The sequence below is a fragment of the Streptopelia decaocto genome (assembly GCF_964273445.1).
Source record: "Streptopelia decaocto genome assembly, chromosome: 9".
Classification (NCBI taxonomy): Eukaryota; Metazoa; Chordata; class Aves; order Columbiformes; family Columbidae; genus Streptopelia; species Streptopelia decaocto.
The window spans coordinates 11,002,710-11,020,411 of NC_138664.1; the positions used below are offsets into that span (position 1 = coordinate 11,002,710).

A 17,702-nucleotide genomic window follows, 5' to 3' on the forward strand; every position below is an offset into this window, starting at 1 on the left:
ACAGAAACAACTGAGTGCCTAACATTTCTGTATAGAACCAAATGAGGAATCACTTTAAAAAATGATGTTCGAGAAAATGCAGATAACACGGCAATAGTTCTGGTAAAATATAATGCAGAGTATAATACATCTGCTTGACTGCTAGAACCCCAATCTGTTATTTAGACATGATTTCCTTCAGTTATCTGCAGATAAATGAGATACTGACCTACGGCACATTTAGAAGAGCTACATGGGCTATGGCTTTACAGGGGATGCCAGACCACCCCAGCTGCACTTACGGGACACGGCTGGTCACAGAAGTCCCCTTGCCACCCAGGTGAGCAGAGACAAAAGCCATCGGATGGTCTGCATGCTGCTCCGTTTGTGCAATAACATGTCTGGTTACAGTTAAGACCCCAACTTCCACTGGAACATGGAATAGAGCAATCCACTCCTTGCCACCCTACAGAAACGCAGCAGAGAAACAGCATTTGGGATGTTTTCATGAAAAAAGCAGGGCAGAGACGGCAAGAAAGGCAGGTTTCAAACTGCAGCTCTTTGATTTAAAGATCAAGACCCGATCTTGGTGTAAATATAAGATTGACCCTTTAATTATGACCTCCTGACTTAATCCACCAGCATCTATATGTACGGAATGTTGATATAGGTATCCCTGTGTTGGTTGTTTACCAGACCCAGGTGTCTGGTGCCTCTCTGGTAATGCCTGGCAGGCTGGAGGCCTCCTGATCAACAAGAATGCAAGAGCCTTGCCCTTCCACGCTGCCTGTTTCTTACCTCATATTTTTTTGAGAATGCTCTTTAATATAAAGAAGCTATTACATCTATAAAAAGACCAAGGCCATCATTTCTAGCCATTAAGCCTCAAATCTTAACTACCAGCCGCACAATGGCTTTCATTACACTGCAGCTGTACGTAATGGAGTTGAGCAGTAACTCATGGTTTATACATGCTCATTAAATGGAGTTCTACTGTGATCCATTAACTCATGTTTGAAATGCCAGATTTTATTGTTATTTGCCTCACTTCTGCTTTAGGGCTTATGTATGCCACACAGCCATAGCTCAGGTTGGTATTCTGTGGGAAGGTGCTGCTGCATGGGGTACATAAGGGACACCGTGCCATGGAACGGTACAAGGTTCCTCAGGTGATTACTGGATACACGGGCTGTGCTCAGTTCTGTGCACATACAGGAATTATGGACACATGTGGGAAGAAAAGAGGTTTGTCTTGCAATGTCTCCGAAGCAGGCAAGTCTTCTTCTTTCCCCAGATAAAAACATCCACATCCTGCAACCCCATGCTGGCTCAGGGGACAGGAGTCCTGCAGAATGGGGCAGCAAAATGATAGAGAAAAAAACCCCAAGAGTCTGGGCATTGCTCTGCATCGCCCTGGAGAGGAGCTGTGGCTCTGCCAGCACACTTAGTTCTGTGACCTGTTCTTGCGTGGCAGAGCAGTGAAGTCTGGCCCCTGTTCAGGGCAGAGACAAAACATACAGTCAAGCCACTGTTGGGTTTTGATACTTGGGCAGATTGTTGAATTACTGACAGGCACAAGAAAATAGTGGAGTTACTGGCTGCACAGCTGTGCCACTGGAAAAGGGGAGAAGCGTTGATGCCAAATTGCAGACAATTGTTAAATCTGAATTTTGTTTACCTTCTTTGCAATAGCACAGACCATCCACAGGGGAACACGCACCATCATTTTTGCAATTACAAACTGATGAGCAATTGGTTCCGTAGGTTCCTGCCATGCAGGTAATGGTGCAGTCATCTCCCTGCAAACCAAAAAAGGACAGAGTCAGCTGAAGGAATCCAAATTGCAGGAAATTCCCATCTCTGCACAGGGAGGCTTTCTCTTCCAAAACAGTGAGCAGAGTGTTATGAGTTGATTGCTGAGTCTCAAGCACTTGTGCAGTCACCGCTGCTTCCCATGATTACGATGCAATTAATGCTTTGATTGACTTGGGGGGAAGGGACAAGTTTCTGGCATTCATTCAGCAGGAGGTGGGGAAGTTACAAAAACAAACCTCCTAGAACAGATGTTAGATCATTAAGCAAAACATCACTTATGAAACACTAATCACAAAATATACAGTCTGAAACCGTGCAAAGATTGCTCTGCATTTCTTGGAAAATATATTCTAAGAATCAGGTTGTTAAAAAGCCGAAGGATCTTGTACATGCTCATCTTCCACGGACTGGCAGAGAGAAAAACTACATGGCAGGTGCATTAGACCTTTTTGATGCGTAGCTGGTACCTGCATTTGTTTTCAATGAATTTGCATGAGATTGTGACTTTAGGAAGAACACTGAACAAGGAGCGATGCATCTGTCAGAGAGAGGAGGCACATAGAGCAGAACACACAAAGAGACCGCCTCACGCCTCCATCTTCTTTCGCCTTTAGGTGTGGGGAAAACAAGGGAAAGGAGAGTAAATACTTATATGATACAGAAATATAGAATATTTCAACAATAAATTATGGTACGCTGTATGCACTGATGAGCTTGTTTGGCTGAGAGACACAGTTCTTACTAATATTGTTCATCTGATACAACAAAGGAATTAAAATGTGAGCACAATTCTTTAAACCTACTTACTGTGTCCCATAGTTGGGTCTACATACGGTAGCACACACAAGGTTTTTTTTCTTCTTTTTCCGTGTGTAGTCCTGACTTTCACATCACAAATTAGCTCCTAAATTTACTTCTTCAGCGAGTCAAACCTTAATAATTTAGTTCTATGTCAGAGAAAGCTATCCTACTCCAAAGTTAAATAGTAACTACATTGTACAGTGTGACCTATACCATAGCTCAATGGAAAAGATATTGGTCAAAATGTATTTTTGCAGGTGAGAGGCTTCACTGTCTGATAGGAGGATCCATTTATCAGGAGATAAATGCACAAAATGTCAGGTTCCCTATGCCATGGCAAGTATATCCAGGAGCCTGTATATCACAGCATCCGACACTGAGACAGTAAAAGGAAATATGAACAGATTTTTGAGCACCATGAAGCCCCATATGCTTGCTGTAGCAGTTCTGCCTAGCACCAGTATGACTCATCCTATTTTATACTAAAAACTTTGGTTTAAGGGGAAGTAAAAGAAAAGGTTAAAATAAGTACTGCTCAGAAATAAATCCTACGAGTGTGTGATTTTTGAGTGAAAGCTGTGTTTGTAAAAGATGCTATCTTTGACCTTGGCGGAGTAAAACAAGTTCCCCTGAAAAGGCCTGGCAGGAAAAGGTGCTGTCTCGACAGCCAGAACATCCGAAGGCGGCTGCCCCTCATTACCCTGCCAGCACGGCTCCGGAATGAGCCGCGGAACCCTGAGCAAGCGGGACGGCAGAGGGACATTCAGCCTCCACGCCTAATCAATCCTCCGCCTTTCTCCTGCCTGTGACAATTAGACAGCCAATTAGCAGCACTTAGAAAGCCATATCTTGTGTGAATGGAACTCCCAATTCATTTCATGTACAACACACAAGTGCTGGTACCGTTAATAATTTCTGTGACAACTGACCTTTTCTGGATTTGAACTAGAAGTAAAAAAAAAAAAAAAAAAAAAAAAAAGGCAAAGAGTAGAACACAGGCATGTGGAGCTAAAATATCCCCGTGGGAACCAGATGAACTAAACTAGCCCTGGGCCCTGGGTGGAAGCAGGAGGTGGATTTCCAGCTCCTCGGTGGCTCCCTGGGACCGCAGAGCAGCTCGTGTGACGTGTAGTTCTCCCTGGCCATGTGCGTGATGGTCTGGTGCAGATGCACTGGTTTTCTGTAGACTTGCTCTGCATGGAGGACAGTCGGACACTGGGTATCCCAAAGAACAGCTACAGTACACACGCTATAATAAACAGCAGTCTCTTTCATCCTTATTCAACACGTCTTCCGGTTTTGGCATTTGCTTTAATATACTGTACTTTATGGACTAGCAGAGGTTGATGACTCTGGCTGTCCACCTTACACGCACTTCCTTTGCAAGCAAACCTTAACTGAAAAAATAAGTGGCTTAATGAGATTTGTGTCCCTGGTTTTGACAAGTAAGACTTTCAGAGCTCTCTGAGCGACAACTGCCAAATACAGTTAACTTCTTAATTACATAAGAGGAAAATGCACTTGAACTATAGCACTGGCTCTAAGATTTTATTAATTATAAATGCACACCCCGTTATTAACATTTTGAACTTGATTTGGCAGAATGACCTATGAAATTAAATGCATTCAGGTACTTTTAAAGATATGTAAATTCACCTCGCTCTCACCACCTGCCCAAGTGAATAATGCTGCAGTGTATGTCTATGCAGTTGTTAATGAGTTATATATTCTGTTAAACTGATTTCAAATGTTGTGTATTCAATCTTCACTCTTGCAATATGGTACTTTATATTTCTGTCCTATTTAGTAAAATTAATCAACAGCTGTGCTCCTTATGTTGATTATTCTTTTTTCTATTAAGATTGGGAGGTTAATGAGAGTAGTGGAATGTCTGGATGTGGTATACATGATAGGAAGGAGTAGCTTATTCAATCAAACACATACCCATGAAAATGTTAAAGCTATATTAAGAAATCTAGCTATAAATAACTTGGTATTTTACATCTCTGTTCTCCAAGTCAGAGTGATCCATGTGAACATCACAAATTTTCAAAAGTGCTTAATTTTCTTCATAATTTTCACTTAGAAGGTCCAGTTTATCAAAATATACCCCTGAAATCTATCCAATGTATTCCTTCCTAATTTCAGGGGTCAGTTCTAACTCTAACATAACCAATTGAAAAACTCTCTATACTGGATGTTGTGTCAGAGTCAGGTTCAGTAAAAGCCTCTCTTCGTGTTGAAGCAGGATGTTCCTGTCCTTGGTTTTGCTTTACACCTTCCTGGGCCCTGACTGGTGAGATGACACCTCCGTCCCACCCAGGACAGGGGTCCCACATCTCCACACAGCTGCTCAGAACCTAACACAAGTGAGCCTTTTTATGTTTGGAACCCAAATCTGATGGGAGTATCCCAACATAGCAAAGACACAGGATCCATGGCCCCTGGGAACCTAAAAAGTCATCTTTAAACCAAAATAATGGTGACAATAATGCCACCAACACCACCTATATGACCTTCCGTACCTTTAAGTACTTCAGAAATACTATTGTTGCTGCAACTAAATGACAGACCATTCTAGCACCATGAGAGGTTTGGGCATATAGTTGTTATTGTTAATTCTCCCCTATGTATTGAGGGTTAGGTCCAAGGAACCAAACTCCATTAATAACTCAGGCTGCAAGCTCACATCCATCAGCATCAAATATTAATAGACTCACGAGGGCCAGAGCATACATCTTCCCGGCTGGCAGTCAATAATATGTCTTGTTTCTGTTCAGGGAGAGGGGAAGATTTTCCTCCACAAAAATTATTATGGTACAATATTAGTAGGGCTTAAAGACACACTGCTGCCTTAGGTGTTTGTTGTGTTAACAAGCTCCGGACACTTCAGAAAGTGTTTTCCCTGGATTAATGTTGCCCTAACAGATTAGATTCTTGTTTCTGTTAAAAATACATTCATGCTGTAAACAATATCAACTCCCTTTAAAATTATTTTCTGATGTTCAATACCAAGATTTGTATTTATTCCTGTGTGTTTTGTATCAGACCTTTAAATCCCTGAAATGCATTTTTGAAGGAAAAAAAATGGTATCCCAGACCATAAGGGGAGTTAATAACTCAGCAATGATCAACACCACTGAGAGAAGTCCGCACCCCTACCTGATCTGTCTCAAAGTTTGACTATTTAAAGATGTGAAACTAAGGATTTCAGAAGGAGCTACCATCTATGGGAATAAATTTGCCTCAGAGGGCTGAAGTCTGGTTCCACTGAAGTCGGTGGCAAAATAGAAAATCAATTTTTCAAGGCCTCTGCAATGCAGAAGACTAACAGGGCTGTTATTGAACTTGGCCTCAAGTTTGCATGCTGAAAACCTATGTGACGGGTTTGTTCGAGTGTTCTTAAGGTTTAATCTCTCAAGGTGCCGAAAATCCTCAGCTCTCGTGCAGATTATTAGGGGGGACTGACAACACTGAAAGGCAACATATTTGGACCTTTGGTAATCTGTAATGTGACTCTAACTAATCTGAGATTTTTAACGTGGTATCTGATCTCCTCCCTCTCCCCCTTCTCACCTGTTTTCGTGCCAGGCGAATTAGAGGTGCAACACCTGCCACCCGAGCAGGGAAGCTCGATTTTCCGTCCTCAGAGCTCACAGTGCAGACATTAAATAGATGGGCATGGTGTGGCGCCATGTGTATGCAACGATAAACAGATCAGAAAGACAAAATGCAGGTGCTGTTTGTACCTGCTGTCTGTGTGTCTGGATAAGCTGATTGGTATGGATTTAGTACATAAAAGTATATATTTATATGTACACACATTACCTGGCACACCAGTGTGCTGGTACACTGTGTCTGGGCACTGATGCAGATCACAGATACAGTCCTGTATATTTACTTATTTAATTGTGACATTTACAATTAACCCAAAGTGGTTCTCCACAAACATTCCCTCAAGGTAAACATATGGTATCCAGCCACACAAACTGTCAGAACAAACTAATTTCCCTAATGGTGTTCCAGTGGAAATTAATGTGCTCTTCACAAGCGTACTAGCCACAGTAGGAAACTTTCTACTTCTACTGGTCCTCTCCTCCACCCTAGAATCAAACAATTTATTCACGACCTTACTATACAGCATCTTTAGTTTTCCAGACATACTGATGTCCTCTGGCAAAATTCCTTTCCCCTCTGGGTGTTACTAATTACTCCCTGCAGATGCTATTATTGGTGCTAACGATAAAATGCAGAAAAAAGGTTGGGGAAGGATCTTGTGCCCCATACAAGCCAAGTTTGAAGGTAATCACTGTTACTAAGAACTGACAATTGTTCTTTTACCCACTTCGTAATGTTATATGAGGCAGCTGTGCTGCTGTGTGATATACATCTAGAATGGCACAATTAAACCACTGATGACCTTATTCAGTCTCCTTTTCCTTTGCACTTTTTATGGGAGAAGACGGGATAAGGTGGAAAGGATGGGAAAGAGATTTCTTATGTTTAAAAAGTTACTTTACAGCTTGTGACTCAACCAGATACACAACTATTGGTGCTCCTGAATGCTGAAGTCTTTCATTAAATCATAAAGCATTTCCAAGAGCCATCTGCAAAGCTTTTCCCAGTCCGCACCTCAGTGGCATCGCTGTCCCCGATCACCCTGTAAAACCTGGACATGCCAGAAGGACCGAGCACACCTGCCCATGGGAGCGGGGGAACTTACCGCTTTGCTTCCTATCGTCTTACAAGGATTTAGGAACATTTAGAAATGGATGTCAGCATTTTATTTCACCTCCGAATTTGTGTGAATATGCTAATTCCTACAGTAAATTTCACAGTAAATGCCAAGTTCAAAATTAGTCATCCTGCTAATAATTCTTAAATTTGGTGTTTGATCAAAAGTATGCAGCAAAACATGCGCACACAAATAAAACAGAGACTTTGTTATGAAGAGATTAGTAAGTAAAATTATTATAAATACTGTCAATTTGAAGTACTTACAGTACTCTATTGAATACGATTTAATTTCATTTTACTGGTTATAGCCAAAGCCTTTGTTGTGCAAAAGCAAAGCTGGGAGGACTGACTGTGAGGGGAGTAAAAGTTACCACAAAGTAACTGTTTTGTTGTTTTTCAAAGTGTTTGTACAAAATCTGGCCAAACTTCATGTATTCCTATTTTATAAACCCAAATACATTTGCTGTGGCTGGTACTGGTGTAACACGTGTTAGTCCCTCAGCAAGGGCACAGAAGAACCTGGGCCAGATTCTCATTTCTGGCCCATTGGGCCCCTGGAGCCTCATTCCCCCATCTGGGTTTTTCTGTTTCCCATTGCACAACCTCACAACTGATCCGAGATACATTAGCAGTATATTTAGGTTATTTTTATTTCTAAACTAGGAGTACTTGGCCTTTGGTTCCAAAGCTGTAGGGGCTTCAGAGCAAAAATTATCCGTCCATCTCCTGCACCACATTGACCAGGGAAGCCTTTGGCCACAGCTTAGAAAAGCCTTTGCTTAGGATTTGGCTTCCTGGAGAATCATTTGTACCTATCAACACTGTAGAACTTGTGCAGCCCTTCAGCCTGGATACCACATACGCCTGTGTAGAGCTGGAATCAACTGCACAGAGCTCGTGGTTTCCAGCACAGAAAATCCCAGCTGTGAGGGGTTTACTGAGCCAGGTGCAATGATTCTGTGATTCTACGATCCTATGATTCTATGAACTGTGCATCTGAGGAGTCGGGCATTGCATGCTGTCCTTTCAAACTGGGAATTCTGCAAAATTTAGCAAAAACTAGGTGCGCAAATCTCACCACTTCCCTGTCCTCCAGCATCTGAGCTCCAACATGCTCCACACATCCAAAAAGAACAAAGTTGCAGCACGGTAAAACTGATGATGAAGTGGAGCAGTGCTCTGTAAGAACAAAGGTAGCAAATTCCAGCTTTGTGAGGTTTTTTTGTGTCTGTGAAATCAAGTGAAGACAAATACAAATGAAATTTTCACTAAAAAAAAAGGATTTTGCCTACTACAACTCAGCAAACCTGAGTTGGATTTCTGTCAGTGAGCACTATAATCCCATCATCACCAGGGAATAGTTTTTTAGTTTGCAAGGAAAATATGCCCAATATCAGTCAGTTATCTGCAATTAAAAAAATCCATTCCTGTTTTTCAAGCCACCTAAATATGGGCATTAAAAAAAAAGAAAGAGAATTCAATAAAGACAGCAGGCAAGAGAGAGCACCCTGCCTCCCTCTTCCTATAAATCAGTGCAGCACTGTTGCTGGCAAAAAGATCCAGCCTAACTTTACAGCGCTTGAATATCTGCCTGGTTTAGTACTTAGGCCTTAACTGCAGAGCACTTTAGTGTCAGCGAGGCAATGAATACAGCATCATATAATTAAATGTATTCAGAAGGAAAGCGATGTGGAGAGTAAAAAAGATGATCATCAACCTCTGAACAAGATTTTTTTTATACAGTCAGCACTTTTCACCTAATAAAGTATCACAAACCACATTTATCCAGGAGGGACCTCTCCAAAAATAGGAGATTGGATTTAGACTTGGTAAAACAACTCCTACATAATTTCCTCGGGACATTTCATCTGGTGATGGCGCCTCATACCTGAGAGATCAGCGTCCCCCCGCAGCCGCTAATGGAGTACGGGCAATGCAGCCGAGTACGGTTCAAAAAACACGAGGAGGTCGGTGTTCAGCTAAATCCGGTGGGTGTGCGAAGCTCGGCTACATGAGGCAGGAGACGAAAACAAACTCCTAATTCTGTTCACAGTGGAGCTGGGGAGACGGGTTACAGAGCAGATATTTCAGGTGGAAATGAAAATATCTATAATACATGGGTTTAGATTTGGTAAATGGGAGGATAGATTATCAAGGCAGGTCAGAATATTTTAAACTTAACTCTGGGGAAACTATAAAGAGTCAAGCATCTGTGAGGCTCACTGCTGTTACTATAATCAACTTTGGTCAGTTCCCGTTCTAAAATGCTGCAAAAAATATGGCTATATCACAATTAAATGGCCCAGGCATAATGTCTATTATTGCAAGTCAGTGGGAAGTATTTACATGACTGAGAAGTATACACTTAGTACACATGTTCTTCGTGACGTACTCACAAGCTGCTTGTGTCCAAACTGTGGGACAGAAACCAGCTAAGCATTAATATGTCCAAATACTAAATCACAGCTGCTGGTGAAGATGAAAAAAGCTGTTTTCTTCTGCTTTTTTTTTTTTTTTTTAAATGAAGACATCTGAATTGGAGCTATCACTATGGTAAAGGAAAGATTTTAACATCCTGTGTGCAGTTCTATAATTTTCTTTCCCAGATTTGGGTGGAATAGATCAGTGGCTAACAGAAGCTGAAACCATTTGGAAATACAGAGAAGCATTTTGATGCAGTGCAGTGCACTTCAGAGTGGGAATTCAGAGCTGGCTATGACAATTCTGCACCCGTTATTCTATGGGAGTGTCTTTGTCTGGAAATTAGAGATGGTTTCTGTTCTGTCCACATAGCCTGAGTGGCACAGTCCAGGATCTGCCTTGTAGAACAATTGTGGCCTCCTGACTTTTTGGCAATAATAAATTTGGGCTCTGGCTGACAAGTCTGAACAGTTCTGCAGAAAGGACACTAGTAAAAACAGACAATAAAAGGTATTATTTATACTTTCAGCCTCTATGACGTCCTCTGGCAAGAAGATCCATGGTTTAATTATAAATACAAAGGAGAAAAATTATCTTTATGTTTGCTTCAAATTCACTGCCTGATTTGTAATTGGGAAACTTCTCACACTGTGATAAATAGCAAACACGCATTCCTTCTTCCCCTTCCTTCGCGGTGTAAGGGACTCCTCACATATCTACCCTCAGTGACCCCTTTTCTAAGCAAAATCATGCGCTCTCTTATTCTCGTTTTATGGGAACCATTTCACAATTTAATTATGCATTCTGTGAAAAGCACTATCTTTGTCTTTAAAACTGCTGTGCAATCATTTAATTGGTTGCCCCTTGTTCCTGTGTTATTAGAAACAGTAAATAACCATTTCTCGTTCATATTCTATGCACCATCCACAGTTCCATTGATCTCTATCGTATCTCTCCTCAGCCACCTGCTTCCTGAGCCGAGTTCTAGCTTATCGAGTCCCTCTTTGTATAGAAGCTATTCCATATAAAAGGTGATCTCTGGTACCATTCGCTCCTTCCATTATATCCTTTGTGAGCAGGAATCAGCCAAACTGTGCGCAGTAATTTGAGATTTAGATATATTATGGATTTATACAATACCACAAAAATGGTTTTTCCATCCTGTTTTGTTCTCTTCCTGATCATTCCAACTATTCTGTCTGGTGCTCTGGGTTCGCTTATTTTTTGACTGGTGCTGAGAATTCATTTGAGGTTTTCAGACAACTATCCACTGTGATTGCCTGATCTCTTTCCCTGAATGGTGGCAATTAAATTAGAACTCACCTTTTGTCTATTTACTTCACGTTATTTTACTTTGGTCTATTACTCTGCATTTTTGAACACTGAATTTCAACCTACCCAGTCATTCAGTAACACGAAACCTTCCCCTTAATTTGCTACTAGCTTTGTGTTTGACAATCCCCATAGTTTTGCACTATTTGCAAACCTTCTTTTAGAATTCTCCTACAGCTGTACTATACAATTAAGGATAATGTCCAAGCATAGGCTCAAATCTAAACTTTCCTACCGCACGGACCGTCTGTGCTCACCAGCGTGGTCACCAGCTGCGACCTGCAAATTTCTGTAGCAGAAGCTGCCAAAGAAGTTCAGTACATCAGTGTCTGAACTCTTGTTCACACGGATGGGATGGCTGGAGTCCAGAAGGAGTTAAACATGCTGCACACAGCAGGTCTCCTCTGCTGCTCTCTTGCTAACAGGCCTGGGGCCACAGAAGCAGCAACGTGGATGGAAAATACGCAGGTACAGGGCTGAGGCTGCAAACACCTGCGCTTGAACTTGGTTCTGAGCTGCATGAGCCATGTGTGAAAGGATCAAAGTGGGAAGAAAAAAAAAAACAAAAAGAAAAGAAAGCATCTGAAAAAAGAAATCTCAACATCAAGTTAATGGGGTTTGCGATGTACCTACTAAAAAGCTGGTAAATAACCTGGCAATCATACAGAGGCAGATAAACAGATATCTTGTCAAACTTTCACAGATATTCCTAAATCCAAAAACCTACAGCAAGAGTTCACCATGTGGTAAAATTCCAGTTGCTCTTTGGCACAAGAAAACACACCAGGATCTTCCGTTTATACACGTTTGATTGTAAAGGATAAAGTATTTTCCTTAGAAAAGCCAGAAAATAAACTGAATAACAAACCTGTGACTTAAAATCTTATACTTACATGGTTTTAATGAAGTCAGTTTGCAATTTGAAGTACCAGGAGAGGCAGGTACCAACACTTTTATGCTCAGATCCACAGACAGTGTGGATAAAGATACATGCATTAAGAAGCTTAATAGATGAAAAGAGACACTGTTATTGGCAAGCAGTTTATTCCTCTGCAAAATGCAGAACAAATAACTCAGTATGGACAGAATATTGAACTCCACTGATTCTGAATGAGGCTACAGGAACAGAAATGCAATTTGACATAGCCACATTGCCAATTAAGGATAAAATACAGGAAATGTGTCAACTAGCTACAAAGGCAGAGGCATTCAGGATTTCTGTATGAAGTTGGTTCCTTTGGACCCACTTACGAAAACTTTGGAGTTATTCAGGTAAATAAAACTGCAGCAGAGCCCAGAAGTAAAAGTAAATATAAGAAGAGGGGGAGACCTGAGACTTGCTCATGGTTCTTTTAAATTATAGACACTGTGTGTGACTGAATAAGTTCTCATTAGTAGAGACAGCTGGTGAGACAAACTCCACTCTTGTATGTCCGGGACCATCCTACCAAAGCTAGTGGTTGTGTTCAGGTAAACTTGGGCTGCCAAAAGAGAATTTGAGCTGTCACAGAAAATTTCTGCAGCTTGCACATCAGTAAGAGAATGAGCAAACAGAATGAAACAGAAGTTGTTCATAAAAGGGTCTGAAAAATTCCATTGAATTCAAAGAAAGGGATGTGGTTTCCACAACTGAGGGCGACCCACTGTGTCTCATACACCCAGTGACCTTGTTAAATACTCTGGTACAATAGTTCATCTGCTCAAAAGCGCATGACAAACGCTCTGAAGTGAGAGGAGACCCTTCATTATGGCTCACGCAGCCAGACATCGCCACGGACACCGTCAGGGTTTAGGAAAGCACGGGCTCTGAACGCTGCGGCTGCCGGTGCTCCGGCAGAAAGGACTAATTGCTCAGTCCGAGCGCCGGGGGGAGAGCACCAACCTGCCCAATGGGCAGCAAGAACCTGGGACATTGATATAAAAATCCATAGGGGAGCAGCTTAGGCTGAAAGCCTGGGAATACCCAGGAGGCCTCCCCATAATGATCTTCCCTGTTGGTATCTGAACACAGGAGATCTTCTGTAACATCGCAGTGCCAGAGGAATCCATTTGTGAGTTATTGAAATACCAGCTTTAGCCCACATCCAGTTTCTTTGCATAGAGGTGATGTTCATTGTTTCCCAGTCTCAGGGCCAGCTCAGAAATGGATCGGCTTTTCAGAAAGGCACCTGCCATTTCAGAAAGACACAGCACGATCTGGTGGCTTGCAATGCTTCCCAAGGGTCCTGTTCCGAAAGCTCTGGCTACCTGTGCTGTTTGTCCCTAGAAAAAATCCTATGGGGCCTTTGAAACGGATCATGCAGCCATGCAACCAAGCTCGATCCGAAGCAATGGTTTGTGAAGGTAAAAACGGTAAAATGGCTCAGTCTGCCAGCAAATTTGCCAACAGAAAGGGGGGTTGTGATGTACATACTGATCCATAGGGAGCTGGACTGAGATCAAAGTCATTTCTTGCAGGCCACTGCAGAGCCAAGAGGAGATAATTTCCAATTTATCATGACCTGGCCTGGTTCAGACCCAGCAGCCTAGGGATGCAAAGCTCATAGTCTGTTATTAGTCCCAGCGGTCTACAAAAAAAAAAAAAAGGTACAGCCATTTTACACACGTAAATACGTACTTTTGCATGTGTAGAGAAGTGGGCAAGAAAACTCAGAGGTCATCAATGAAAAGGGGTATCGAGATGTAACTCAGAGGCTGTTTTATTCCAATCTATGAATATGCAAAAATCCCGATAGGTACAAATGATTTCTTACCAGCTCTATTTCTGTGAGGAATATACCAAAACCTTGGGAATGAGATGTTTTGTTTTATGTTAATAAACTCAGACCTTCCGACATGCAGCCCAGCTGACAGAAAAACTTCTGTACAACTAGAAAGTGCCAGTTCTTTCATTTCAAGAACAATTTTCCAGCCCACTCTTAATTAGTCTGTGTGGAACAGAGTGTTTTTTGTTGCCTACTTGAGATCCACTTCTTGTTCCACATCCACTTGTGAAGTATTTTGTAAGCTTAATAATGATCAGATGAGTTTTCCATCTAGATGAGTTATCTCCATCCAGAAGATACCAAGAAAATGCCTGTTTGAAGGACAGTGGACTCCTCAGGGACCAGAAGCAGGAAAGGGGGATCTAGGGAAGAGTTCAAAGGCTGGGAAACAATTTCATCCACGTCATGACTTAATATTCAGTACTTGTTCAGGCAAAATCCTTTCCTTTTCAGGGATTGCAATGCACAGTACTGTTAACCTGGTTGTGCAGGGAGGGGATTATGTGAATTTGAGGTCCATGAGCCCATCCGAGTGTCCTTTGCCAGCTTAAGTGTCAGAGGAGATGTGGCAGAGAGAGACAGGGTTACCACAGTGAGGCAGGGATAGAAACCTGGGAAAACAAGGCTCTTTTAGCTCCACTGCTTACAGGACAACTTGTTTTATTTTTATTATTAAAGAATAATACACTTACTGCCAGCTACAGCCTACACTGAAACCCACCTGCACAGTATGGATGCCTTTTTGCACACCCACCGCCACAACCGCTGGCCATTCACAGGGCTCTGGGACACGGGATTATGAATATAAATAGGAAACCCGTGAGAAGAAAATGCATCTTCCTTGCACATCTAGGTAATTCATGGAATGAGACTGGGCAAACTATTTCTGTTGCCTATAATACTCCAGTTAATTGGACAACTGCTGTGCCAGAAAACCTTCTCCCCACCTACAGCAAGTAAAATTTATACTGGTGGTTGGTAACAAGAACATCTTGATAAAAAGGTTGGATTTATTTTACACCTATAAATGAAAAGAGCTCTTAACAAAGGGGGGTAACTGATATGCTCGGTAAATCAAGGATAAAAGGACACAGGCGCTATTGAAGATTTTTTCCCCTCGTCTTTTCTTTTTAAACCTTTTGATGAGGTGCCCTGTTGCTCTGAGATGTGCTTCCACTGAAGTACTTTTGGAATTATCTCAAAGAGAAACAGATCATTTAAATAAGTTAAAGCCCCCCAAACAGATCCACTATCTCCAACCTTAGGTTCATTTTTTATATTAAGAGTTTTGTGAAATTTATAAAATAACTTTACTACTGAACCAGGGGCTTATAAGACAAAGAAGTCTCATTCGTTTTTGCCTGCTTCCTTCTGAAGTAGTGAAGAATGATACATTCAGAATAAAGATGAAAGCAAATATGTAGAAGAGAGCGAATATTCTGATACATTTGTATTTATCAACCTTGAGTGTTTAGAAAACACCTATGGGCAATGACTCTTCAAATTCCTCCAGACCTACCTGGATTTTGGTCCTTCAGGGAAAATTCAATTGAAGATAAGATAACGTGCTCCTTTCTATTTACTTTTTTGTTTGTTTGTTAGACAAGAGACAGAATTTTAAAGCTGTAGGACAAGAGAGCAGGCTTTTTTTTTATTATTATTATTTTTAATACAGAGGGAAGGATTGTTTGTTCTCTCCTGTATGTTTTCTTCAGGGAACAAGTGCTGTATGTGCCAGAAGGAAGCCAGTTGTGGCTGGAAGACTCAACTGACTGGACCCGTAAGTTTCTTATGACTTCTATACGTAACACAAAATTGTGGTCCTCATTTCTCTAAAAGGGTAAGTTGGTCATTTTACTCCTGGGGTAGGTGTGGGGCAGACTAAGACTGGCCTGAGACTGTGTGCGTGGGTGTTTGTACCAACAGAGATTGAGTAGCTTTATAGCACTATAATAAACACTTATTTCTATTAAATGCTCAAGCTATTGTTTATTGTGTGTTACAGGTGCTCCAATGCGTAGGCACGTATTAACACATGTAAACCTTGGAAGTGATTTGTACCCCTGTGGCAGAGAAAGTATTATGTTGAGAAACGCTGGCATGCCAGACAAAATTAGGGACTTACAGACCCAGATTTAGTCTGTTTCAGTTCTTAAGTGCACAGATTCCCACTGAGCTCAGTTGGAGATATATATACGTAAGTACTTATATAAGGATATATTTGAAAGGCATTATTTTCTTATATTTTTAAATTGCAATTTTGATGCAACATCAACAGTAGATGCAAATGGCCACAGATGCACAGTACTGGGATATATCTCAGAAAGTCTCAGGGAATCCAAGTGACATTCCAAAAGCTCAAAAATCTTTTAGTAAGAGGTCACCACAGCTATAGTTCCCATACTTTCCTGTACTGTGATTGGCTGTTATGGGATCTACCAATATAGTCAAGGAACAGAAAAATGTCAGAATGAATTCTTTCATTTTGGTGATGAAGTGCTAGCTTTGCTTGCCAGCATGCAGAGTTCAATAAAAGCAGACAGGTCTTCAAAAAATTGCAGCATAAATAGATGAACTCTTTAAAGTAATATAAGTTCTGTCATCTGGATGTGAAATATAGACCTAAGTGCCCGCCGAAGTAAAAGCTGACCACACATTCCATAGATAAGTGTTGAAGTTTTCTCAGAGTGTCTTGGGCTGAGAAATGTTTTAACTACATCTCTCCTTGCCACAATAGACAGAGTGAAAGCATTTGAAGATAAATCCATTTTTCAAAGGAGGAAAACAAAGCATCCATAAAGAAATGAAGGCATAGCACAGGATGAGGTCTCTAGATAGCCGCTCTTTCCAGGAAAGTCGCAATTAGCTATGCAATGGAGAAGGTGAACTTAGTTGTATTTCAATAGCATTAATAATGATCTCAGTAGCTATAACGCTGATAGGGACGTGCAGGGGGTTGGTTTCAAGATTTCCTTGTGAGACAGAAGGTCAGGATTCCTGTGGTCTCCTGTCATATTTAATTCATATCCTCTGGCCTTCTTCACCACATTTATTGAATTACAGGAATAAAATTCAATGAGCCAAAAACAAAAGAAGAGAAGACAGGGCAAATTCTGATATTTTTTACATCCCTTCTGCACAACTGACTTCAGTGGGCTTGTAATAGAGCACCTGAAAGCAGAATTTGAAAGGAGGGGAAAGTATAAGTTGGTATAACCCCTCTCACCACCCCCATAATTGCATCCAAGTAATTTATTGCAAACAGTGGCTATTTGCATGTGGGAGCCAGGATCCAATTTCTACCAGTCAGGAATTTCCCTGTACAGTTTTCAAGGCTAATCTTCGTGTACTCACTGTGTGTTTAGCAGATTCCTTCTTGCCACAAATGAGATGGCAGCAGAATGGCTTTTCAGAATCATTCTTCAGAAAAACATCACCGGCAATTCCTCAAATGGGTACTGAGAGGCAATCCTTAAATACGTTACAAATACCAGTTTCAGGGCAGTGCCCTATGGCATGTTTATCACGATGATTCCCCGCAATCATCTTAATGAAAGGGATACAAGCCTATATCCTCCCTTCACAAAGAGGTGCAACAAGCACAAGGTTTCCAACAGACCAGCAGCCTGGACTCCACTGCTGGAGCACATGAGGAGCAGCTCTAGACGTGCTCTGTGATTTTGGGGAAGATTTTGTCGTGTCTCTTCTTCTCCTATTATCCTATTTTTATTGTCCTGTTTGCTGCCTCCACGAACTGAGCTGTTTTGGGTATGATTGTGGATCACTCAGATTTCTGAGCTACCTCTTCAGTCAAATCCACACTGTGGTTTTAGAGTTAAAATAGTGCAATCC

The 17,702-nt window shown here is 41.5% G+C and overlaps 1 protein-coding gene across 1 annotated transcript in view; it reads right to left on the reverse strand.

Annotated features, from left to right (window-relative positions):
- MEGF11 (multiple EGF like domains 11) overlaps positions 1 to 17,702 on the reverse strand; it is a 262,478-nt gene that overhangs the window by 54,154 nt on the left and 190,622 nt on the right. Inside the window, exons 12-13 of the mRNA XM_082061380.1 lie at positions 1,658 to 1,778; positions 282 to 445 (exon numbers count right to left, since the gene is read on the reverse strand). Of these exons, the coding sequence (XP_081917506.1) occupies positions 282 to 445; positions 1,658 to 1,778 (285 nt within the window). The remainder of the gene's footprint in view (positions 1 to 281; positions 446 to 1,657; positions 1,779 to 17,702) is intronic.